The sequence below is a fragment of the Canis lupus genome, chromosome 24 (genome assembly GCF_003254725.2).
Source record: "Canis lupus dingo isolate Sandy chromosome 24, ASM325472v2, whole genome shotgun sequence".
In the NCBI taxonomy this organism is placed as follows: domain Eukaryota; kingdom Metazoa; phylum Chordata; class Mammalia; order Carnivora; family Canidae; genus Canis; species Canis lupus.
Window position 1 is genome coordinate 25,071,117 of NC_064266.1, and position 26,373 is coordinate 25,097,489.

Here is a 26,373-nt window from a genome sequence, read left to right on the forward strand (position 1 = left end):
TCTATAAGACTAACTATCTTCTCTAATCCAGAACAAATCCGGAGATGCGGTCAGGGAAGAGAAGCACATCAGCAACTTAGCAGCAAACCCCCCTGGAAAAGGGGGGCGCCTGAGATTCGCCAGCCCCTTGGGCCCTCAGGTCTCTGCAGCCCCTTGGTACCCTGATGACCGCCTGGCCAGGGTGCATCACTGCCTTAGATTCCCACCTGCTCTGGCAGTGCCTCTCGTGGCAGCTCAACTCTCGCTTGTCTGGAATGTGTCCTCACACCTCTCAACCTTCTAGAAACTGGCTAACATGGAAGCTAAGTTTAGCAAGCGAATCTCTAAGTGCACTGAATCTCTAGAGCCTGAAGCCAACTACTTTAAAAAATATTTGGTGGGTGTTAGATTGGGCTTTAAAAAGAATGTCATGCAACAGCCAAAAATGTGCATGTGGTGTTTAATCCCCGACAGGTCAGTTGAGAGGTATGTATGTCGGACAAGAGTTGCTGGTCCCTCTCCGGCGTTTCCTTGGCCTGCCATTGTCAATTACACTGATGGGACTAGAACCTCCACTCCGTGGCCTGCCTGCTAGCCCCTCATGGAGCTCAGGGTGGAACTGATATAGCACCCAGCTCCCAGGAATTAACCCTATTATTGGTCCTCCCCCTAGACAATACTGACCCCTCCCACAGAGACTCAGTGGAATTGACAAACCATGTTGGCTTCCTCTTTGTTTCTCAAAGCTCTCGGCTCCAGCCTCCCTGCCTTCCCATCCTGGGTTTCCCCAAATCCCTGGGTCTCCCTCCTTGGTTTCTGTCTCTCGATGCCCACCTGCACGGATGGGCCTGGGTCTAGGCTTCCATCCCTGCCTTGCACACAATGCTGCTTCTGATAAGCTCCCAGACCCAGACCTTGGATGGGGGCTTCCTGTCCAGAATCAACTGGCAGGATATTTGCTTTGTACTTGCTTTGGCCATCAGCGGGAGACCCTCGGAAGGAGCGTTCCCCACTCTTGAGAACTTTGCGGGGTTTTTTGTTTTTTGTTTTTGTTTTTTAAAGCTTGTTGTCATGTCAAGGAACCTTCCCGGGAGTGTTTTTCATTTCCTGACCTGCTCTTCTATTTGAGACATTGAAATGGCCCCAAGTTTCTTCTGTCATTCACCATCTTGCTTTCTCTCTCTCTTCCCACCCCATACCCCTGTTCCTTTGATTTTTATCTGGCCGTAGAGAGCAGGGCTAAGGGAGGGCTCAGAGGAGAAAGTCAAACCGCCTCGTCCCAGGGCCCCAGAGAGTGACACGGGAGATGAGGACCAGGACCAGGAGAGGGACGCAGTGTTCCTGAAGGACAACCACCTGGCCATTGAGCGCAAGTGCTCCAGCATCACAGTCAGCTCCACGTCCAGCCTGGAGGCTGAGGTTGACTTCACGGTCATTGGTGACTACCATGGCAGCGCCTTCGAAGACTTCTCCCGCAGCCTGCCTGAGCTTGACCGAGACAAAAGCGACTCAGAAACTGAGGGCCTGGTGTTCTCCCGGGATCTCAGCAAAGGGGGCCCCAGCCAGGAAGACGAGTCTGGGGGCATCGAAGATAGTCCGGATCGAGGGGCTTGCGCCACCCCAGATATGCCCCAATTTGAGGTACAGTGGAGCATCCTGGAGACCTGGGCCCTGCAGGCACTGCATGTTCAGAGGGCCCTGGGCCATTTGTGAGAAGACTGAACCGCCAGCCTGCAGCCCAGAGCCCCTCAGCCTGAAGCTCTGTCTCATGTTGCATGACTGCCCCTCGCAGAAAGCATGGTTCTGTGCTCGCATGTTTACCATCTTGGTTTACCCCTAACATGCACTCCTTGGTGTTTTTAACCTTGTGACCCCATCGCTTGCCTGAGGTCAAGTGATGCCAAGCAGTCTGGTCTTACTCGGCTCCTCTCCCTGCCTGTGATGCATGGCACCTGCACAGAGCATGTGCTTGTGGACTTGCAGGACTCGCAGGGCTCCTGCGGCCTGGCCTGAAAGTTGATGGCTCTTCCTGATCCTGGCCCTGCTCCCTCCCTGGGTCTGGGCTTCCTGGGGAAGGGGCAGTGGTCTAAACCCATCTGGCCCTGGGGTCTTGGGGTAGCAGTGGAAACTCCTAGAGAAGAGGAAACATCATCATGGAGGGGGACACAGGGATAGACCATATCTGTGTCTCTCTGCTTTGTGTCCTTGTGTCAGAGAATCTTTGTCCTATGATTCCTTTGCCCTCTCATCTCTTGCAGTCCCAGCCTGTCTCCCACCACACCCTCCTCTCTCCCATGTTCCAGGCTTTGAAATATGAGCTCATCCACTCTGGGCTTTCATTCTATGCAATACCTTCTGGGTAGAAAGTTTTCCTTCCCCTTCTCTGCCTTGCAAACTTGTCATGTTTCAGGACCAAGATCAGATATCACCTTCCCTAGCAAATGCTTTCCTGACCACCCTGGGCAGAAGTGTTGCTCCCTCCACAGCTCCCTTGCTCTATAATGCTTCTGCTCCCAGCATCATCCCAGGTAGTCAGGCTAATGGCTGCCAGTTCTGCTCTCCCACCGGGTGGCAGCTCCTTTAAGCCTGCACATACCAGGCACTAATAGATGATTAACTGGATGAGTGGCTAGATCTCAGGGCTACAGTAATCTATAAGAATCCCTCACACTCCCCTCCCAACCAGATGGCAAGCTATTTCATTTGTTCATTCAGTTCACATATGCTAATAGTCACATGAACTGGCCTTGGTGGAGGAGTCTGAAGAAACTGATCATTTAACTGAAGACTTCTAGAGTAGAGGTTGAAAACTGGTGGCCCCAGGCCAGATCTGGCCACCAGATATATTTCCTTTGACCTTGATTAAAGAATCCGGACATGGAATATGAAATCCACAGGTGTTTTTTTTTTATCATTAAAAAAAATCAGATGATCCAGTCACTCAGAGGCCATGACTGCAGTTGGCCAAACCTGAGTGGAACCCATGTGTTCTCCTATTCACCAGTCCTCAATAAGCCCACTTCGCCCCTTTGCATCTCCTGCCTGGCCTCTCAAGGCCTCCAGGTGTGTGACTCCTGCTTTCAGGAACAGTTCAAAGGAAGCAGCTGGGAGGTGGTAGCATAATCATTGAAGTCATTCGGGATTCACTGACATCTATATAAGGACAGAATGTAGTGTGGGGCCCAGAATAGAGCATGTTAATTGAATAGTAGATGTTCTTTTAATGGTAGTCTAAAAAACACCTTCCAGCTGGTATGAGGTTATGCAGTGGCAGGGTCATGAGCGGCCTGTCTGGATGCTGCTGGCAGTTGCGGCTCTCCCCTTCGGCTGTCTGTCTGACGGCTTGCCATGCCTCTTTGCCCTGACCTGCATACCCTTCCAGAGACCTGGCCAGCTGCAGGGATGGAAATACACTACAGTTGTCTGTGAGCCAGAGTCCTGCAGAGGCTTGGGTTATGGACGGTTCCCCTTCATCTCCCTATAGCCTGTGAAAACAGAAACCATGACGGTCAGCAGCCTGGCCATCAGAAAGAAGATTGAGCCAGAGGCTGTACTGCAGACCAGAATCACCACAATGGACACCACCCAGGTAACCTGTGCCTCCCATTGCACCCTGAGCATAGATACTGGACATTCAAGGGTGGGGTCTCCTCAAGGCCAAGCCCCTTGGCCAATTCTTGCCACTTTGGCTTCTCCAGAGCCTCCTTGTTAACCTTGATGCTCTTCTGAGCTTCACTGTCCTCCCTGAGCTCTGGAGGTGAGCAGTACAATGAGTTCCTGTCCTGGGAAGACCACACCTCTCATGGCTTCAATTTCCCATCTTTAAAATGGGAATGATCATGTCTCCCTGTCCTCCTGGGAGTGCTGTAAGGACTAGTAGCTAGTAGACTGGACGGTGGCTTTCAGATTGCTTGAAGAAGTTGGAGAGGTTTCTTGAGTTATCCAAGGGCTGCTTTGGGAGAGAGAGGGAGAGATCCCAATCCAGCTTTAATCAGAACGACTCCCACTGGATCATTTTTTTACACATGGGGGTTCCATATCAAATGGGCAAAATGAATGAACTGAGAAAAAGATAAAAAGTCATTTGTCTTAGCAAGATGAAACATACTTGGTACTGTGGACAGACCTGTCCAAAAGAGACACAGGTACACTATAGGCGTACAGGTGTGCTATAGGTCTATAGGTACACTACAGCTATACAGGTGCACAGTGCACTGCCTAGGTTCCTCTTGTGATTTTTAAAAAAAGATTTTATTTATCTGAGAAAGAGAGAGACAGGAAGAGTATAAGTGGAAGAAGGGGCAGAAGGAGAGGGAGAAGCAGGCTCCTTGCTTATCAAGGGGCTCGATCCCAGGCCCCTTAGATCATCACCTGACCCAAAGGCAGTCACCTAACCAACTGAGCCACCCAAGCGCCCCTCCTTGGTTTTTTGGTTTTTAAACTTTGAACCTTGAGATTGTAGGTCTGAGAGATGCCCTCTGGTCTCCTCCTGGCCAGAGGAACTGCAGTGCTGGGGACAGAGGCTAATTTGCATCTCAAGACTAAAATGAGGCATAAATCAACACAATGTGGGCAACTCTGTTGTTTCCAGAATTTTTTTCTCCCCCTTTGGTAACATGCATAGTATCTATGTGGCAGTGGTGCAGCAGTCAAGACGCTCGAGTTCTGACGAGCTGTGTGATCTCAAGCAACATGCCTCCTCTGTGGCCCATTTTGTTTTATAGTGACACATGTAATCCTTATTGATGTCAAAACAAAACAACAGCGGTGTTATGAAATTCAAACAGAACAAATTGAAATTTTTCTTGTGATTCTTCCCAGAAAAAAAAATGCATGCATGTTCCAATATATACACTTACATCTCTAGATATTGTAGAATTTTACACGAAAGAGATCTTCTTTTACACCTGACCCTTTTCCTTAATGACTGTCCTGGAGGTCCCTCCTTGTTGCCTTATGTGGGCCACTTTATTTTCATAGTCCCACTTAGGAGTGGATCCTGACCTGGCCTGCAATATCCCATCAGTGGACCTCTGGCTGTTTTTTTTCTTTGGCAGTTAATGATCAATGCTTCAGTGAATTTATTTGTTCATACTTCTTAGCAAAATTTTCAAAGTTTATATCCAAAGGATGAACTCCTTGCATGGAATTGCTAGGTCAAGGAATACAGGCATTGAGATTTGCATAGGGCATGTGAAATTATCTGGGGTCATTGTCCTCTGTCAAATAAGATGATTCAAACAAACCAGGGGACCTGTGAGGAAGCCCTGTAATTTAATGTGTGTGTGGACAATCCCCCCCCCCGCGCCCCGCCCAGTGCATGTTCACTCACACAGCCCGTCACTCTAACTGGGAATGCCACCTGCCCAAGTAACAGATGCTGTAGGCACATGTGGTGTGTATACACTCTCTCCTCATGACTTCTCTGGCCAGCAGGTTGATGGGACTGCCCCAGGGGGAAAGGAATCCATAACAACTGCTCCCTCCATCACCACGGAGACCATATCAACCACCATGGTAAGTAGGACCCAAGAGATTCCCCTCTCTGACCAACCCCCTTGCCCTAAAACAGCCAGATAACAAAATCACATCATCGGCTGTCTAGGGAAGTCCTTATCTGCCCTCCCTGCATCAGGCATGGGATAGAGAGTCAAAGGCTTATTGTCTGGCACCATCGTTACCACAGAACATCTGGTCAGACCCTAGTTTTCCAAATAATGTGGGAGGTGGACACACTGAGTCTCAAGTTATCCAGACCATGTCAGCCACAGCAGGGGTAAAGGGAGGATTACCATTTGATTATTTGATTACTGGCAATGCATGACGATTATGCTGAAAGTCCTCTCTGACAGCCCCTGGCAGCTGTCAGTTTCTCATGTCTCGAGTCACTTCCTTGCCTTGGTCAGTAGATGGCGCGCAGTGAACCTAAATTGGAAGCTCAAGATTTTGGACCATCTCCCTAGACTGGTTCCACTATCTACATGCTGTCTGACCTGGTGAAGGAAGGTCCTTAGCCTTGGGTGTCTTCATCTGTAAAATGGGAATAATCCCCATTCTGCCTAGTTCAGGGGTTCTTTTTTTTTTTTTACGATTTTATTTATTAGAGAAAATGCACAAGAGGGGCACAGAGGGAGAGGGAGAAGCAGACTTTGTTCAGCAGGGAGCCCCACACAGGGCTTGATCCCAAGACTCTGAGATCATGACCTGAGCCGAAGGCAGACGCTTAACCAACTGAGCCACCTAAGTACCCTGGACTCACAGGTTAAGAGGGTCCAGTAACATCAGATCCTTTAATGATGACACAGACCAGATAGCATTGGGCACCCAGTCTGTGTCGCCATGCAAACTGCCAAGAACCATGAATGGGAGTGATTTCACTGAGTCCTCACAAAAATTGGAGGGGATTGACTTTTCTGCACCCTTTACAGATGAAGAATCTGCAGTGCAGGGAGGTAAAGTGACTTCCTAAGGTCCCACACCTAATAAGTGGTAGAGTCAGATTAAACCCAAGCATTGTGACCCCAGAAGACTCACTGTGCACCTCCACCACCCTGCACCCTCATCCTGACCACTGAGAACACTGGCCACTGGGGGTGGGGTGGGGGGCTGGATCTGTCTTGAGCCGGTGGAAAGTTGTTTTCATTTTTTTTTTTTTTTGGAAAGTTGTTTTCAAATGCTTTCTCTTGCCAAACCCCCGATATACACATAGGAAGGGAATTGCATTTAGATTACCTGGCAGGTAGGTTTTGAGTAAACAAAGACAAATAACTCTGAACCGGTTACCAGCTCGCACCCTCTTTCCTGGTTGCTCAGTCCCATCTGCTCCCCAGTCGTTCTCCACTGGCATTAGGATGCTTAGAGGGCTAAGTTTAAGTCTGTACTATGATGAGTAGGCAGTTACATCGTTCATTTACCCACCCGCCCACCGACCCATCCATCTAGCCATTCATTTCTTCCAAAAACATTTCTTAGTTTCTAATACAGAATACAGAGTTGAAGAAAATATGCTGCCTGCTGGAAGTCATCTGTTCAAGTAATGATCAGGGGCATGTGTCACCATTTAGGTCCTGGGCACACAGTGGTGAACAAGGCCCAGCTCTCCCACTTGCTAGCGGGATGACCCCTGGGCAAGTTACCTCTCTCAGTTTCTACTTCTGTAAACTGGGGTGATGGGGGCAATAATAGCACATCCCTCAAAGGGATGACCCGAGGATAGACCAAGGTAATCTGTGCAGAGGCATGCCTGGCACATAGTAAGGGGTCTGGCAATGTGAATTGATGTTCTTTTTCCCTGCCTTCCCAGAATGGTGTAATAATGCCTTCTGAGGAGCACAGGGAGGAGAGAGGTATGGGGGTGACACCCCTGACAGGAGGAGTGAGAAGGCTTTATCCCAGCAATGACATTTGAGCTATCCTTCAAGGATAAGTGACTGTGCAGCCACAGTGGGAGGCATCCGAGGCAGTGAGGACAGCAGGTGCAAAGGCAGGGATGGGAGGGAGTGTAGCATTTGGGGAAAGGCAGGTGGTCAGTAAGGCAAGATGTCAGGAGTGCGGAAGAGGAGCAGGGGGAGAAGAGGCTGGAAAGGCAGGCTGGGCCAGGGTTGAAGGACCTCAGATGTCATGTAGGAGGTTCAGACTTCGTCCTCGAGACCCTGGGGCATCACTTCAACTTTTGAAATGGGGGCATGATGTCATCAAATATGTGCTTCCGTGCTTTGGAAAGATTGCGCTAGCAAATGTGTGGGATGTCACTAGAGAAAAAATCCCCTCCTCTCCTCCCTCCCTCCTTCCTTTTCCCTCGGCAAATAACTTGTTGAACACTGTGTGATATGCAGTGCCAGGTGCTCTGAAGCCAGCAAGGAGGGAAATAGTGTCCTGAGCCCACAGACCACTGGGAGAGACAGAAAGAGAAGGCAGGGAGCTAGGCAGGGCCGGTGTGCAAGGAAGTGAGTGGATACTGAGCAGGGGGAGGGAGGTGCAGGGTTTGGTCATGGACAGAATGTTCAGGCAACAGAAGGAAAGGTGGGCTGGTAACCTAGCCCTCACTTAGCCATTCTTTTTTCTTTTTAAAGTTTTTAAAATTTATTCATGAAAGATGGAGAGAGAGAGAGGCAGAGACATAGGCAAAGGGAAAAGCAGGTTCCCAGAGCAGGGAGCCCGATGCAGAGACTCAGTCCCAGGACCCCAGGATCACGACCTGAGCCAGAGGCCAACAATCAACCACTGAGCCACCCAGGTGTCCCTCACCTAGCCATTCTTGAAGTGCAGTCCTAGAAACCATTAGAAAAGCAGATCTCTGCCCCACCCCACCCCCTCAGACTTATCAAATCAGAAGCTCTGGGACAGGGCCCAGCAGTCTATGGTGCCCCTCAAGTCTGAGAGGCACTGATGTAAACAGAGAACAGTGGAGGGGATTGCTCTCTAATGGCAGGTATGCATCAGGAGTGGGGAGGAGGCAGTGGATTCCATGTTGGACCCGATGAGCCCAAGGTGTCTGTGGGACATTTCCAGGGCAAAAGTTCTGAGGAACAATTGGTTTTGAAAGTCTAGGTTTCAAGAAAGATCTGGGCTGTAGATAAAGAGATAGGGCCAGTGGCCCTGTGAGCAAGCCTTGAATGGCAGAGGCAGCCCAGAGAGAGGGTGGAGAAGAGAGAGCCCCCAGTCTGCAGAAGGAATGGCCCCAGAGGAGATGGTGGCAATGCCCTGGGGAGGGAAGGGAGCCACACCTCCTTGAGGGTGGAGAGAGGACTGGCTGGAGACAAAGGAGAGGCAGGCAGAGCAGATGGCGCCTTGTTTTGAACAACCTATGTCCTCATTAGTGGCCTCTATTTTCTGTTTGAAGGTGGAAGTGCGACTTTGTCTGAGACAGAGGGAGCAGTGAGAGGAGAGGCTGTAGGGGAGAAATGCCTGGAGTGGCAGTAGGCTTCAGAGGGGCTAGTGACTTTCCTAAGCTAGCAGGAAGGAAGCATTGAGCCCAGAAAGCTATCCCCACCCTTTTTTTAATTGAAGCGTAGTTGACACACAACATGACATTAGTTTCAGGTGTACGAAATAGTGATTCGTCAACTCTATATACATTATGCTATGTACACCACAAGTGTAGCAGCCATCTGTCACCATACAATGCTATTACAGTACCACTGACTATATTCTCTATGCTGTACCTTTTCATTCCGTAACTGGGAGCCTGTATCTCCCACTCCCCTTCACCGCTAGTTGCCCATCCCCCCACCCTCTCCCCTCTGGCAACTACCAGTTCTCTGATTTATGATCTGTTTATGCTTTTTTCATTGGCTTGTTTTGTTTTTTAGATTCCACATATAAGTGAAATCATATGGTATTTGTTTTTGACTTATTTCACTTAGCGTTATACCTTCTAGGTCCATCCATGTTGTTGCAAATTATAAGATCTCATTCTTTTCATGGCTGACTAAAAACATTATATATATAATATCACATCTTGCTTATCCATTTATCAATTGATGGACACTGGGGCTGCTTCCATAATTTGGCTATTATAAATAATGCTGCAATAAACATAGGAGTGCATATCTCTTTTCAATCAATGTTTTTGTTTTGTTTTCTTTTTTTTTTTTTTTAATGTTTTTGTTTTCTTTGGGTACATACCCAGTACTGGAGCTACTGGATCATATGGTACTTCTATTTTTAATTTTTTGAGGCACCTCCATACTATTTTCCATAGTGGCTGCACCAGTTTGCATTCCCACCAACAGCACACAAGGGGCCCCTTTTCTCCACATCCTCATCAACACTTGTTTCTTGTTGGTTTGATATTGGCCTTTCTGACAGGTGTAGGGGGATATCTCATTGTGGTTTTGAGTTGCATTTACTTGATGATGAGTGATGTTAAGCATCTTTTTGTGTCTGTTGGCAAGGCTGCCCTTTATAAGGCCTGCTGCTGGGCCACACTCTGGGACTCCATCTGAGAAAGTTGCTCGTTGGGGAATGCCAGGCAACAGATCACTGCCTCAGTTGTAGGCAAGCACCATGCAGGATGGGGGGTAGGCAAGACAAAGGCAGAATGCTTCTGTCCTTACCTGTCCCCTGGCAGCCAGAGTTTCAGATCTAGTACCATGCACAGACCAGAATCAGGGTTCAGCCTGCTAGATGGCTGCAGAATAGATGCAGCTCTGGGCCCTTGGACAGACAAGGGTGAGCCCAACATGGTGCAGAAAGTAGGAGGTAGAGGCAGGCTGCCAGGCTCCCTGCCAGATGTGGGGCAATACATCTGGCCAATCCAGGAGTATCTAGCAGCTAGAATCCACCATAGAACAAGGAGAGCTGCTCCGGGGTAAGAGTTCCTAAGGCAAAGCAGTGTTGCCATAGTGTTACACATTGGGCTTGGAGTCTGATGAACATGGGTCTAAATCCAGGCTCTGTCACTAACTTGCCATCAGACTTGAATAAACCACTTGACGTTCTCTGGCCTTCCCATTTCTCAACTGTGAAATAGGAATATTAAAACAATTTCCTGTGGTTGTTCCAAGGATTAAATGAAATAGTGCATCCTTAGCAAAATACCAAGCACTTAACAAATACACCGAAAACAGTAGGTATTACAATGTTATTAGTAGCCAGCCTATATTCCTATGTTTATCCTAAGATTGGCATTTGCAAAGCCCTTTCTCCTCTGCTAACCTCATAATGTGAGTCACTGTGGGAGTTGAGCAGGGCATCTTTTTTTAAAAAATGTTTAAGACTTAGTATTTTTAGAGCAGTTTATTTTTTAGAAGTTTCACAGGGCAATTGAGAGGAAGATACCCCATATGCTCCATATATGGGGGATATATACAGAAAGATTTCCCATCTGCCCCCTACCCCTGCACACACACAGCCCCCCTCCATCCCCCATAATTAACATCCCCTGCCTGAGTGGGGCATTTGTTCCCATTGACGAACCAACATTGCAGGGGTCTCATTTTATAGGTAAACCCTTAAGGCCCATAGAGCAGAAATGGCTCTGCCCCAGCTCAGGTGGCTAGAACATGGCAGCGCCAGGACAAGAACCTGGATGTCTCCACCCCTTTGTTATTGCTTCCTGAGAGCAATGCTGTGTCTTGTTCACCAATGTCCCTAACCCCAGGCACTCTAAATGTTGAATGAGTGAATAGGTGAGCAAGTGTGTAAGTGTGTGAGCAAGTGAGAAAGTATGAGAGCAGGTGTGTGGGTGAGCATGTGAGTGCATGACAAATGTCACTCCTCAACCTTGTGGCCATGAGAGCTACTTGGCCATGTGCTCTGGCCATCCTGGGGGCCCACCCACATGAGATCTGGCCATCTGAGCACTATTGTTTCCCCAGGAGAACAGTCTCAAGTCCGGGAAGGGGGCAGCTGCCATGATCCCAGGCCCACAGACGGTGGCCACGGAAATCCGTTCTCTTTCTCCGGTAAGTGGGTAGGGCCAGCTCAGGCTAGGGGACTCTGTGCTGAGAATATGGTCCACAGGTGGCCCACAGCAAGTGCAGCGTAGAGCCCAGTGGGCTGCCCTTTTAAGTACAGTGCTAGGAAACTGGATCGTTTCCAGATGCCCACAGGGCTCCCTTCTCCCCACCAAAGTCTCATCCGTTGCCTCCACCCCCCACATACACACACCAGAGGGCATTGTGATGTGAGGGTGAAGCAGCCCCTCTCCTTGTGGTGCCTGTGATGTGACAGCTCATTTGCATCTTCTCTCCTGACTATCCAGGAGGAGAAATGGACTAGGAGTCCAGAGGCTTGCACTCTGGACATGGCTCTGACAATGGCTCCCGTGAGCCTGAGTCTGTCACCGTGAGGTCTCTTGCATCTCCTGCATTCTCCAAGTCTGTCCTTCTTACTGTCTAGCCCTGGAGACGTGTTCCCAGCTCTGAGGGGGTGGGGGCTTGGGAGGGCTCTGTTTCCACCCTGGATCCCCCATTCTCTCTTCTCAGATGCCAGGATTCTTAAGTTCTGGGGTCTTGTTAGGATTCTGGGCCTCATGCATCTCAGGTTCCAATGATTTGAGAATTTCATGGATCTAGCATTCTGAAGATTCCATTATTCCTGAATTCTTAGAATCAGTGATTTGAAGCATCTTGGCTTCCAAACTCCACCTTCGTGGGGCCCCTTAGGTTTACCCCCCCCCCAACCCCGCCTGCAGAGCCCAGTGTCCTTACCTGACACCTGGGGTGGGGGGTGGTTATATTCTGCAGATCATCGGGAAAGATGTCCTCACCAGCACCTACGGCGCCACCGCGGAAACCCTCTCCACCTCCACCACCACCCATGTTACCAAAGTGAGTAGCAGCAGGGCACTGTCTGCCCCCAGCCTGGCTGTGGGGCTGGAGAACATCATTGCCATTGTTGTGCCTTGTAACGTGGACAGAGACCTGTGGTGTTCTAGTTTCTGGAGTGCTATGCACTTTGTTCTATACTACAGGTTGTCCTCGGCACGTACCCTGCCCTTCAATGTTGACAGCCAGGCTGGGGGAGCAAGACCACCTCACCAGAAGTGATCCTGAGCCATGGCATTTGTGCCTTATAGACCTTAAGTGCTGGCAGCATTTAGAAGGGGGTGATGTAAGGAAGCCTTAAAGAGTGAGGTGGGGTCTTCTGGAAAAAGTGGGATTTGTGCAGGGTCTTAGGAAGCCAGGTAGGCCTCGTGAGGGAGGAGAAGACAGATGCAGACATTCTAAGCAATGCAGAAGATGGAGCAGAGACTGCGTATTTGTTTATTTGTTCGGTGAGTGGATGTTAGTGAGCGTCAACCTTATGCCCATCTCGGCACTAGGGATCCTGGTGGCAGCCACAAGTGATGCATGTTTGTGGGAACAGAAGCAGTGGTCTCCATCAGAAAGAAATAGCATGTAGGGGGCATAGCTGTGGGGAATTGGGGTGGACTTTTGGCAGGGGAAGCAAAATTATAGGCAAATGAGACAAATTCCAGGACAGATGTGACTATGAGGGGTCTGAGTCTAAGAGCCATTGGAACACTGTTAAGGTTTTTTAACTGGGGAATGACCCAGTACAAAGGGGTTAAAGCAGAAGAGATTCAGTCCACCAGGATGTGCAGGTAGATGGGGGAAAGAAGAGAGAGAAGCATGGAGTGACCAGGGATGAGGGGACTAGACCAGGGGTATGAATCACAGTGGTGGACAGAAGAGGTAGGGCCATTGGACAGTCTTTCCCTGCCAGTCAGCTGCAACTCAGCCAAGGAGCACAAGGGGCTGAAGACAGGCTGACAAGCAGATCCATGCCTGCATGGCCAAGAGGAAGGCGGGAGGAGGCCCAGGCCAAAGATGGAGGCCTGGAGGAGAGAGGCCAGGGAGGCAGGTTGAGGTGGAGGTTCTGCTGAGCCATCCAAAGAAGTCTGCTGGGTAGCCCTGGCCCTCCTGCACAAACCCTGTCCCAGCCCTGCTCCCTCCTATGCAGGACTCAGCACCCTCGCACCTTCCCTAGAAAGCACCCACTCTCACCGAAAGCGTCTGTGAGCAATGTTGACTTCACTGAGAGTTTTGTGGGAAGGTTTTCCATTACACACCCCACTGCATACAGCTCAGAAAACTCCTCTTCCCAGAGTCTCTCTCCCTCCCAACCAGGAGCCCTCTTCTTTCTGTCTGCTCCCAGCTCCTGCTGGGATTTCCCTCAGCTACCACCCTCCTTGGTATGCCAAGCAATTAGGTCCTTCCCCATCTTCTACTTCTAAACTTGCACCCAAACCCAGCCCTTGCAGAAAACGGTGGAGGTTATAAGTGTCACCAATGCAATTTTCTCTTGTAGTTATTGTTTGAAGTCATTTAAGATAGAACTTTGTCACCATTCACATTTCATTCATGTGTTCATTCAACAAATCTGCATTTAGCACCTGCCCTGGTCAGATTGGACAGGGGAGAAGGGTAAGAAGGGATACAGAAATGAACAAAACATAGCCCCTCAAGATCTCCATAGTCCTCAAGATCTCCAGCCTACTGAGTTAGGCCGGGTCCACACATACAAGGTCAGCACAAGGCAGAGAGCCCCAGACACCACGCAAGAGAGACCAATTTGGTGCTCAGGGAGTACCCAGGCAGGAGGGGGCAGGGTCACCAACCAGGATCAGGGAGACATTACTTGAGGTGGGCTTGGAAGACCTAGAAGGGGCCAGTTGATAGGTGGGGGAGTGGTGACAGCGGGCAAGACATGCAGTCTAAAGTTCCACAACCAGAAGAGGGAGCCAGGAGAGAAGGTGACTGCTGGTTCCAGCCTCGCCCTTGAGGGGTGCTTTGGATGGGTGCCCTATCACACCCCAGCAGGACCCAGGGCTGACTTTGCCGCCCTCTCACTCTACAGACTGTGAAAGGGGGGTTTTCTGAGACGAGGATCGAGAAGCGGATCATCATCACTGGGGATGAAGATGTTGATCAAGACCAGGTATGGGGGTAGGGAACACTGTTCCCAGTAGCCTTATCCAGTCACCAGTCCCTCCCATATTGGGTCACCCATGGGCAGCTGCCCGATGGGCAGAGATGATGGCCACTTCATGCTGACCCTGTTCAGACAAGGAGCCCCAAATAAGCCCCAAAGGAAGGGACATAGAATGGGAACCAGAAGGAGCCAGAGGACCCGAGCTCTAGTCTCTCCTTTTAACTGTTTGACTGCTGCCCCTCCCTGGGCCTCAGTTTCCACAGCAGTACACTAAGGGGTTTTTGGTCTCCACGGTTTCTCCCATATTCCATATCCTGTGGTTCCTCACTTTTTTGCTTTTTTCTACCAGGCCCTGGCTTTGGCCATCAAGGAGGCCAAACTGCAGCATCCTGACATGCTGGTAACCAAAGCTGTCGTATACAGAGAAACAGACCCATCCCCGGAGGAGAGGGATAGGAAGCCGCAGGTAAGCCCTCTGAGGCTCAGCAGCCATGAGAGGGAGCAGGGAATATGGTAAGGTCTTCTGAAGGTCATTTCCATCTGAGAGTCCATCAGGTGGCTTGGTCCCTATCACAGCTTTAATCTCCCATTTTCCTGGTTTGTGGCCCAAAGGAGAGAAGTAGCTCCTCCAAGTATAACAAGTCAGAGTAGGAAGTGGGAGGGGGAGGAAGACTGGTTCCTTAGCTTATTGGGGGTTTCGGGCTCCAGACCCAGAAAAGTAAATCTGGGAATGATAAGAACAGGGAGAAAGGGTTGATAGCAGGTGCTGTGGTGGGACAGGTGGAGACAAGCATAGCCTCACTGGCCATTACCTAGAATCTTGAAGCCAGAAAAAGGTCCCTCAGACCTAGCACCACATCCCTGTCCCTGAATCTCTGCCTCCATCACAGATCACTGGGTGTTGCAAAGGGGGAATATGATGACCAGAGTTCCCGATCTCATCTGTTTTGCTAGATTGCAAACCCTTGATTTCTCAGGCTACCTTGGGCCAGAAACTTACTTTTCTGTTTCCTTATGGACAGACCATCAGTGCCCTGCTGAACAAGAGGAAGGAGATGGTGCTATAGCAGATAGGGCTTTTATTAGCCTAAACTGGGGGAGGGGTTCCTCTGGTCCCTCTAGAAATTAACTGAATTTTATCAGACCTATAAAACAAAACTCATAGACATTGAGCAGAGTAGTACATAATATGATTCTACTCATAGAAAGTTCAAAAGTAAGCAAAACTAATCAATGATGCTGAAAGAACAGTGCTTAGTTCTGGGATGTGATATTGATAGGGAGGAATCACAAGGGAACCTTTTGGGGTGCTGGAAATATCAGCATCTTGATCTGGGTAGGTCATGTGGGTGTGTACGTATATAAAAATGTGTGGAGCTACTTGGATTTGTGTTCTTTACACATTTCGAACTTTGTACCACAATAAAAAAAATAACTCATCTCAAAGACCCCTACAAGCAGTAGATCTCCTTTTTGCCCTCTTCTCTAATGAATGAAACCGTGTTTTCTAGAAAGATACAAGAATGTGGATTACCACTCCTTTCCTGTCAGAAGAAAAAGCACTGAACCATTTTCCTGCCCCTTTTTTTAAAAGATTTTATTTATTTTTATTCATAAGAGACAGAGAGAGAGAGAGGCAGAGACACAGGCAGAGGAAGAAGCAGGCTCCATGCAGGGAGCCCGACGCGGAACTCGATCCCAGGCCTCCAGGATCATACCCCGGGCTGAAGGTGGCACTAAACCGCTGAGCCACCCGGGCTGCCCTTCCTGCCACTTTGAAAGGCTGCCAAACCCTGGTCTAGACTGTGCTGTCCAACAGAACTTTTTGCAGCCATGGAAATGTTTTCTTTGTACCATACGACACACGTTGGCTATTGAGCACTTGAAATTGGCTAATCTGAAATCAGACATGGTTTAAGGGTAAAATGCATGCAGAATTTTGAAGACTTAATATGAAAAGGGGCATGCAAAATATCTCAATAATATTTATATTGTTTACATGTTCCAGTGATAATGTTTGGATATATTGGGTTAAGTAAAATATATTACTAAAGTCAACTTCCCCTTTCTTTTTTACTCTTTTTAAGGTAATTTAAAATTTAGAATTTTAATTTAGAAATTAAAATTTTCTATCTAGAAGATTTAAGGAAATTAGAGATATCTAGAAAATTTAGCAAATATTGTCTAGAAAATTTTAAATTCTGTATGTGGGCTCCCATTCCTATGTCTGTTGGACAGCACCACCCTAGAAGTATAAGCTGGTCATGGGCAAAGCCTACCTCCCAGCCTTCCTCAGACTTTCATGCAAATTGTCACTCCTGTTTTCTCAGTTGTCCAATCATTCTTACCATTCAGCCCCTGGATCTCAGAGTGGTAAGGCAGGGCACTCATCACGCTAGTGCTAAACTGGCAGCATTTGCCTGGGGAGTACAGATAATAGAGAACTGTTGTTATAAAATCTGATTCAGGGGCAGCCCAGGTGGCTCAGCGGTTTAGCGCCAACTTCGGCCCAGGGCCTGATCCTGGAGACCCAGGATCCCTGCCTGGAGCCCGCTTCTCCCTCTGCCTGTGTCTCTCTCTGTCTCTGTCTCTCTTCTCTGTCTCTCATGAATAAATAAATAAAATCTTTTAAAAAAAATCTGATTCAGGGGCAGCCCCGGTGGCGCAGTGGTTTAGCGCCGCCTGCAGCCCAGGGCATGATCCTGGAGACCCTGGATCGAGTCCCACATCAGGCTCTCTGTATGATGCCTGCTTCTCTGCCTGTGTCTCTGCCTCTCTCTCTGTCTCTATGAATAAATAAATAAAATCTTTAAAAAAAAAATAAAAAATAAATCTGATTCAGAACAGCCGGACAGGACCTGGGGGTCTTTATTTATATGTTGGTCCTTAGGGAGTCCATATGCAGCCATATGCAAAGAATTCTATGCTGGGAATCCGGGGACCTGGCTCCAATCCCAGCTGTTCCCCCGTGGACACTCATTTTCTCATTTGCAAAACCAAAAGATGGGGCAAGTCCCTTCCAGTCATGGCTTTCTGGTTGTTTATTTGCTTTCTTGGAGTATCTGTCACGTGTTTCTCATATTTTCTCCTCTCCCTATCTTGTTCCTTCCCATCTTTCCCAGGGCATTTCCAGCCAGTCCCCCAGGCTCCTCCCTTCCCATTCTCCCTGACCACTCAGAACTCTTGCCCCTGCCTCCACATCCTGGCCATTCCCCCACCACACACACACACACACACACACACACACACACACCACAGCCTTCCACATCTGCCTGCTTGGAGGATCTCATATGGAAGGGGGGCCTTCTTACCCCTCTTTTAGTTCTTCCTTTGATTCCATTCTCCCACATACCACATTCTCTCTCTCCCTCTCCCTCTCCCTCCACCCCCACTCCTTCTCTCTCTCCCTCTCTGTCTCTCCTCTCTGTCTCCCTCTCAGATTCTTCTGTAAAGGTCACCTTGTTCATGTCACCCTGGAGAGACAGATGTTTTTCTCTTGCCTTTTCTGCCCATATGCTTTACCACTAGTTACTGCCAAGTAGGAATCATCTTTGACCCCTAATGCAGTCAGACTCACTCATGCTAGGGGAGAAGGCTTCTCAGAATATGAAAACTCTTTTTTAAAGAGCTTGAAACATTTGGTTTGATGGATGGATGCATCTTGGTACCCCCAGGAAAGATCTGGAACCCTGCAAACCTGGCTTCGAATCTCAGCCCTGCTTGTTATTAGCCGTGTGACTCCCAGCAGATTATTTATCTCTGCACTTTGTTCATTGGCTAGCAGTCAGCAACTGTAATCACAGTGATAACAATTGCTGAAATATATGAAACCTTTACACTGTTCCAGGCACCAGGCTACACACCTGACATGAGTACTGTCATCTGCTTATTCAACTCAGCCCTGAGATGTTAGGTGACTTGCTCATAGCTATGTGGCTTGATGAGGGAGTCAGAGCTCATTCGTGAGACTCCAAAGCCATACTATGGTCTTAACCTCCTTATCCCATAGGGTTAGTGAGATCACACACATACAGTAGTTAGCACAGTGCCTGGCACATAGTAAGTGCTCTGGAAAAGCTAATGATGACTATGATTGCTATCAACTCAAAGGAAGCTAACAAAACCCTGCACATTTGGACTTTGATGCAATAAACTGAGAAGAATAAATTATAATATGGTATCATTTAGGTGTTCCTGGCATTTCTGAAGTGTCTTTAGGCTTTTAAAGACATCCTACATCATGTTTACACTGAGCTATGGGACCTAAAGTGCAGCCTGCACTGTAAAAAATAATAATAATCCTCAGGTAATTAGAATTCAGTAGAAAGAACACACCCAAGCTTGGAGCCAGAAAGCTCCTTTCTCCAGAGTGCCCAGAGGAACCTCCCTGGGCCTCAGTTTCCTCATCTACAAAATGAAGTTAATCTATAAATTAGAGCTGCTACAATAAGTAAAATCTATGAGTGTCTTTGTTTGGGCTGCTGTGACAGCAAACCATAGATGGGGTGACTCAAACAGCACATTTATTTCTCACGATGATGGGAAGTCCAAGATCAAAGTGCTAGCAGATTCCATTCCTGGTCTGCAGGTGGCTGTCTTCTTGTAGAGAAGAGAGCAGAGAGAAGGAGAGAGAGAATTTCTGTTGTCTCTTTTTATAAGGGCACTAATCCTATAAATGAGCACCCCCACCCCTTGTAACCGAAGTACCTCCCAAAGATGCCACTGCCAAATCCCTCACATTGAGTTAAGGCTTCCACATATGAATTTTGGTGGTGGGACACAAATAGTCCATAGCAGTGAAACACAAGGACAGTCACTCACATACAGAAGGTGCTTAGCGCTGAACCTGCACCCTTATCCCTGGAGGTTTTGCCGTGTTGAGGCATTCATGAGAACCCTGAGAAAGTCAGACTATAAGCTTCTGCCAACAGCCTGCTGCACAAGGGCCTGCCTTCTCGTAGGTGTCCATCTTGCTGGTCTTCAGCTTCTCTTCCCTCCCTGAATCCTCCAGAAACATGTTCAGACTCCAGCTGACTCTTCCTTCCAGAAGTTCTTCCTCTTTAAAGTTCTTGCTGTGAGAGTGGAAAGCACACCTACTCACAGACAACACACAAGCCAATTGTGTGGTTTCTGCTCCCTCTTCTCCCACTGGCCCACCTCATTCAGACAGGACCTGTCTCCTGAAATCTGCCAGCAAGGGGACGGCCCCCACCCAGCTTCCTATCTTTAAGATTTTGAATAGTAGGAGAAAACACTGACCTGTTTCAAAGCAATAACCTTGGGTTCTAGTTCTTGGGTTCTAGTTTCATTTCTAGATCATCAACTCACTGGGACATTGAACCCTCTGATCTCTATTTTTCCCATCTGTCAAATAAACTGAGAAGAATTTTGTGTATATGACTCCATTTGCACTTGACCCCATGTGAGTGGTAAAGGGCAGGAATGATACTCCACCTGTTAAATGGTTTGAGGTAGTTACTATATACCATGCACAGTGCTGACCACTGGAAAGACAAAGATAAGTAAAAGCAGCCATTGCCCTCAAGGAGATCTAAATAGCTAAGTTAACAATAGCAGTAGTAATAATAATAATAACAGTTGGTATTTGTTCAGCACTTCCTGTTTGCTAACCCTGGTTTCAAACACTTCCTGCAACTGCATTAGGAAGCACCCATTCTTACTGGGGAGGATGTGAGGCCTAACAAATTTAAGAAACTCCCCCAAGCTTGCAGAGCTAGTAGGCCACAGAATGGGATTCAAACTCAGGCAGTCTGATTGCAGAGCCCCTGCCCTTAACCACAAAATTTTGGAATCAGACTTGAGCTGGAATCCAGGCTCCAGTTTCTTTATTGAAATATAGCCCCTTGGAGTTTAATCCTCAGGACACACAGACCCATGAAGATCAAAGAAGAAAATCACAGAGGGTCTGCAATCACAACCAAACAGCTCTTAGAATGAGAAGAGGTAGGAAGAGAAGGTGAACCACATGTGACCCGAGCTGCTTAGTGTTAAAGGAAACTTGGACAGATTTCCAGGTGGAAGAGAAAGATACCACCTCCCTGGAAACGAGCAAATGGCTATGGGCTTTGGGTTCAGACAGGGGTGGCTTCAGGTCTCAGCTGCCTCTTATAAGCTGTGTGGCCTTGGATAAGACACTCTGTCTTCCTGAGCCATAATAAAGGGCACACAGGAAAGGTAGCTAATATAACCTTTTGCCACATATTTAAAGATGAGTGACAAAACTTTATTAATTTTTCTTGTCCTCTTTGTATCCCCTTCCCTCCATGCCTCTGGTTCTAGGAATCCTGACCTCTGTGAAGAGATGCTGGCGTTTCTGGTCCAACCCAAGCCAGAGAACCATTAAGAAGGGGCCTTCATTCTGGATTCTCCGACTCAACACCGAAGTCCCAGCTGTGATGTACTGTCACCGAAGAGGGACTGGGAAAGGAAAAGCATATATATATAGATATATATAGATATAGATATATATACAGGAAACACCGCGTCCTTGCACTGCTGCTGGGGCTGGCCGTGCAGTTGGCCAGCAGCAACAACCAACATCTGAATGCCTACATTTCCTTTGCAGACAAATTGAAGAATTGGCGGGATTTTTCAGGAAAAAAAAAAATATATATATATATATATAATGACAATAATCTCTCACTCCCCCTTTCAAAGCCCTGCGGAACGACAAAAGCAAGCCAGACCACAATGATTGTAGGAGTTCCATACGACCCTGGTTCTGCACGTTACATCGAGTAGACACGAGCATTCCATTTGTCCTACGGCGTGTCCTGCCCACTCCAATGCAAAGGAAACACTTTTGCAGCAAAGCAAGAGAAGTCGCAGCAGCAAGACATGCACCGTCGGCCATTTGCTGAGAAAAGAAAGAAAATCCCGCACTTGGAAAGGAGGAGGAACACTGGATTATTATTTTTTGGGTCTTGACACTGGGCTGCAAAATCCACCTTCCTTTCTCCTGACTCTCCTCCCCCTCGACTCACACGTCTCGTTGTCATTTCTGTCTCGGCTCTCCCCTCTCCCTCCCCCACCCTCTGTATCCCGGCCCTGCCAAGGGCTGCTGCAGATGACTCTGGTTTGAAACAAGGAAAAGGAAAGAAAGCGAGAACAGACAACCCAGCCACAGGAAGGAAAGTAGACATTGTATGTTTATGGGTTCTCATTATGAAGGTGCAGCTTGTAGGAGATGTGTATGGATGTGCTTTTAAGTTATGTATATTACATATAACAGGAAACAAATATTAAAATAAACAGTGCTGGTAAGTATGAAGCTGACATTTTAAAATTATAATTATCCGACTGTGATTGGTGTATCCCAAGGTTCTTAGATCTCACTGAACCAACCCAGCCAAGGAGACCTGGACTCTGGCTGTGGGTTGCTCACGGTAGGAGCTGATGGTTCAGCGTAGTAATACAATGTGTGGTATTTGTAACTGGTTGATTGGTGGGGAGGGGTGGGATCCCCAGACCGAGGGGCAGGGGTTTGGCAAGAAGGAAGAAACACAGATGTAGTCCGAGATGCCTCCCCACCCCCCTCGGGCAGTAGCCACCAGGGCCTGATCTGTGCTCAGGTGTGGGGTCCAGAGTCAGGATTCTGCTACAGGGGTCTCCTGGCTCAGCCCCCATACCTCCCTAGGGGGTTTGCTTCGATTTTCAGTCTTCTCTTTTTTTGGCCACATGTCTTTTCCCTGACCACAATGTGACAGCTGACTCCCCCTTCAAAGAGATGTGACACCCCTGGCCACTGCAGAGGATGGTGGCTTTAACCTGGCTGTCTGGAGAGCCCAGCTTGCTTTTGTCCTCTACCTCTCCCGCATTCATTCTCTTCTTCCTGGGCCAAAGCAGCTGTGGTAAGAGACTGTGAACACAGAGCAGGCCCTGATAGGTCAAACTTCATTTCCAAAGGCTTTACCTGCTCCTGAACAAGCTGAGGATGAAAGGTGGTGTTGCTCAAGAGGCTCCATCTATGTATAAGACTCTGGCTTTGGAAACCTCCCCTTTAGCCAGCATCTGAGCTCTGAGCTTATACCCTCAGAGTCCCTGAAATTGCCTTCAGACCACAGAAGCCCTTGGAGAATACCCCATCAAACTCTGGGGCTTTCCCAGGCTTGCCGGGCCGTGAGCTGCTTCCCTGTGCTCAATGAGCCTCCTTTGGAGGGAATATGTCCCCACTGCACTTTAATTTCTCAGCCCCATCGTACATCCCCAGTCCCACCTCTAAAGTCCTCATTAAATCCGTTCAACAATTTATTAAGTACCTCCTTGTGCCAGGCACTATTCTTGGACGGAAGGAGAGATTGTGGGGGAGGGGAGGGACCTGGAAGTCCTCTGAGCCAGCCTTACATCTTCAGTCATGGCTTGCCCCTCTGAGAGCATTTCCACATTCTCTCCAATTATTGGCCATTGCCCAGGGATACTCCCACACACACCCAGGGCCCAGGCTTACTTATCAGTTACCCCCAATGATATATATGCTTAGTTTGCTAAGCTGGTGCCGACCTGAGACAGGACAAGAAACCAGAACAGTGTTTGCCTCAGGGCTAAAATGGGACAGAGCAGGTAGTGAAAGCCCTGTACTTAGGGCTCAGATGGCAGCTTCAGCCACATCCACCACCACCACCCCTGCCCCCTGAGCAAAACTGGTGGCCCGCTCCAACTCCCCCCGAGTGCCACAGCTCATTGCCATGCACCAGGTTCTTTTTACAATCTTGGTGGAGAAGCCACAGAACCTCCTTTCCACCCCTCTCAACCTGAGAGTTCCTATTCTTTCTGGGCCAAGAGCTGGGATGGTTCCACCCTTCCTGGGCCACCCGGAATTTGGCTCAGGCACCCCTATCTCTGCAGGAACCAGGCGTCCCGAGAACACTGGCCACACCTCAGAGGGAGAATATTTGTTCTGGATTCTACACCTGTTTACAGCACCTGCATGTGTGGCAGGGACAGGGATGAAGTGACCAGGTTTAGCTTGTGGGCTGGCCAGGGTTTGCGGAGATCTCCATCCCATGGATGCCGTGACCTTCCTTCCATGGAAAGGCAGGCAGTGCCACCAGGGAGGAGGGGAGCTGCAAAGCTGAAATCTAGGGCACTGTTTCCTCCCCATCCTCCTCTTCATAGAGAATATAGATGTTTGTCTTGTCTATCTTCAACCTACTTTTCTTTTTTTTTTTCCCCTTTTCACATTTCTCATCCTTTCTGTGCTGCCTTTCCACCCAAGAGACCATGTAGCATAGTGGAAAATGTCCTGGAGGGTATCCTGGTTCAGCCCCTAATGCATCATGTGACATTGGACTAGTCCCACCTCCCCCTCCCTCTTTGGGTCTCAGTTTCCCCATTTGTAGAATGAGCAGGATAAACCAGATGCTCTCCAGGGTCTTTTCCCAGTCTGCTGTCCTACAGATCTTCATTTTCTCTTGTTTTGCTTTCTTGGGATCTTTTCCATCTGAGGGTATAGGAAGTGCCAGGACCTGTTTCAGTTTTTGAATCCTGCAAGCACATTCCAAGACTGGCCTGCAATTGCATGAGCAACATCACTCTAAATAATTTTTTTTTCAAAAGCACCTTACCAACCAACTGCGATGCTGTCCTGTTCCTTTTTACTCACCCCCTACCTCCCCTCTTGTCCCCACGCTCTCCCCCCCACCTCAGTGCTCTGTGCTGTATGCGTGTGTTCTCTGTTCTTGTATACTCAATAAAAGTGAAATAAATGTGTTTGATGCTGAACCACAAACTGCCTTGGCATATCTCTCTCTTTCTCTCTCTCTCTGACCTTAGCTACCAGTAAAAGTTGGCATTGTGGGAAGGGCTAAAACTGGTGTGGAGAAATCCCAACCTTGAACACTTTCATTCAACACATATTTGCAGCTTCCAGTGTGGTCCATGGCTTGGGTTAGGCTCTGCAGGCACAGCATCAAGTAAGACAAAGCTCCTGCCCTCCAGGAACTCTCAGGCTGGTAGAGTGCAGGAAACAGATAATACACCAGGCAAGCAATCAGAGACAATTCCAGAGTGATCAACACCAGGAAGGAAATGCACAGAGGAAGGAGATGGTCGCTGAAGAAGACCACTTTAAATAGGGTGGGGAGTTATAGTCTCCCTGAGGAGGAGTTGAGTGAAAAAGATACAGTAAGGTGAGGACCTTGAGCAAGAATGTTCTAGGTAGAAGGAACAGTAAGCATGTGGGCCCCAGGATACAGAGGGGCTTGGTGCATGGAGAAATAGCCTCCACTTTCTAAGAGAAGAGCACTTATATTGGGGTCTCTTCCTACAATCTTCTCCATGGGAGCCTAGTGGATAAAGTATACAGCAATCCAGCTTCAGCCTTTGCCCACTGCCACATATGTTGCCATATCCTTGTCCATGCCACCCGTCTCATTATTGACTTATGTCTAAACAGACGCTGTAAAAAAAAAAGAAAAAAAAATATATATATATATAAAATACGATATTCTATAAGTCAAAAACTAGTGTCACGTGCCAAAGAAAGGAGGTGTTCATAAAAATAAATGCAAAAATATAAAATTGAAAACCCACAATTCATGTAAAACTTAAACTCACTCCTTGGGCTACTTGAGTTGCATGTACCACACTTTCCTTTTTATTCTACTAAGTGACTCACCCAGGCCACCTTTCTGTCTTGCCCAAAACCTCACAAGTGAGAACCACTGCAAATAATTGGGTGCATTTTCTTCCACTCTTTTTCCAGGTGTATGTATCTCTTAAGAGCTTACATTACCTGGTCCATATCATTCTAAATACTATTTAAAAACTTAAGTTCTGGGGCAGCTTGGGTGGCTCAGTGGTTTAGTGCTGCCTTCAGCCCAGGGCCTGATCCTGGAGACCCAGGATCGAGTCCCATGTCAGGCTCCCTGCATGGAACCTGCTTCTTCCTCTGCCTGTGACTCTGCCTCTCTCTCTCTCTCTCTCTCTGTCTCTCATGAATAAATAATATTTTTTTAAAAAAACTTAAATTCTGAATGTTTCCTAGTAATTTTGAATACTAGATGCTATTTTTTTTCTTTTTAAAGGTGATTCACTAAATGACACAAAATGCTGTACAGTAAGAGCAATCCTTCAAACCTCTCCAGACTCCCATCCATTGTCAGAGACAGTTGCTTTCAGGAGCTTTGTGAATCCATCCCTGAAATTTTTCCTGTATGTTTCTTTTAGCTATCTGTCACCCATGGAGTTCTGGTATAGGACACAGTTTGCAAATATTGGTCCCCACTCACCTTGGGTCTGTATCTCTACTTCCCAGAAATACAGAGTCAGCCTCTGTGTTGCTTGGGAATAATCTGGTGTTGATTTATCTAGATCAGTGGTTCTCAAATGGGGAAGGAGGAGGATTTTGCCCTCCCCCCACCCAGGGAACAGTTAGCAATGTCTAAAGACATTTTTGGTTGTCACAACTGAGGGGCATTGCTGGCATTTAGTGGGGAGAGGCTGCTAAACATCCTACAATCATAGGATAGCTCCCACAACAAATCTGGTCTGATTTGTCAGTAGTACCAGAGTTGAAAAACCTGATCTGGGTGGACATGTGACCCATAAGATGAGATTCCAGGGTCATCTATAGCTTCCATGCCCATAATCCAGTGCCTTTGGAGTCTCTGAGAAGATGGTGAGCCCAGCTAGAATGGGGAGCTCTGAGACCAGACCACAGAGCTCAGTGCCCAACACTGATAATAAAGAGGGCAGGGGAGGGATCTGAGCTTTTTGGACAAGAAATGGAACTGACATGACAGACTGAGATTGACATGCATGACTGTGACGGATGGAGGCCATCTCCGGTTAACTCTGCAGCAGCTTATTGTGATTAACCATGACTGCAGGGCCCAGTCTATTCTGCAACCTACTAAGGGATAAGTTCTGACTGAGACACATTGGTGCGTCTGGCTGTCACTGAGGAAGTGTGACAGACAAGCTAAGAAGCAGGAGCACGGAGCCAAGAAGAGCCAGTCAGACCTTGGTTTGCATCCTAGCTCTGCCACTCTC

At 48.1% G+C, this 26,373-nt stretch overlaps 1 protein-coding gene across 26 annotated transcripts in view; it reads left to right on the plus strand.

Moving 5' to 3' along the window:
* The window catches only part of EPB41L1 (erythrocyte membrane protein band 4.1 like 1), a 143,547-nt gene extending 119,438 nt beyond the window's left edge, over positions 1–24,109 (plus strand). For 8 of the 26 annotated variants that reach the window (XM_025469924.3, XM_025469930.3, XM_025469932.3 and 5 more), the window contains 9 exons: positions 32–139; positions 1,210–1,620; positions 3,464–3,568; positions 5,413–5,496; positions 11,301–11,387; positions 12,171–12,254; positions 14,287–14,367; positions 14,711–14,827; positions 20,662–24,109. In XM_025469924.3, coding sequence (XP_025325709.1) covers positions 32–139; positions 1,210–1,620; positions 3,464–3,568; positions 5,413–5,496; positions 11,301–11,387; positions 12,171–12,254; positions 14,287–14,367; positions 14,711–14,827; positions 20,662–20,670 — 1,086 coding nt within the window. In that variant the 3' untranslated portion in view covers positions 20,671–24,109. The remainder of the gene's footprint in view (positions 1–31; positions 140–1,209; positions 1,621–3,463; positions 3,569–5,412; positions 5,497–11,300; positions 11,388–12,170; positions 12,255–14,286; positions 14,368–14,710; positions 14,828–20,661) is intronic. The other 18 variants (XM_049100182.1, XM_049100177.1, XM_049100178.1 and 15 more) reach the window with 11 other exon arrangements.
* The last annotated feature ends 2,264 nt before the right edge of the window (positions 24,110–26,373 follow it).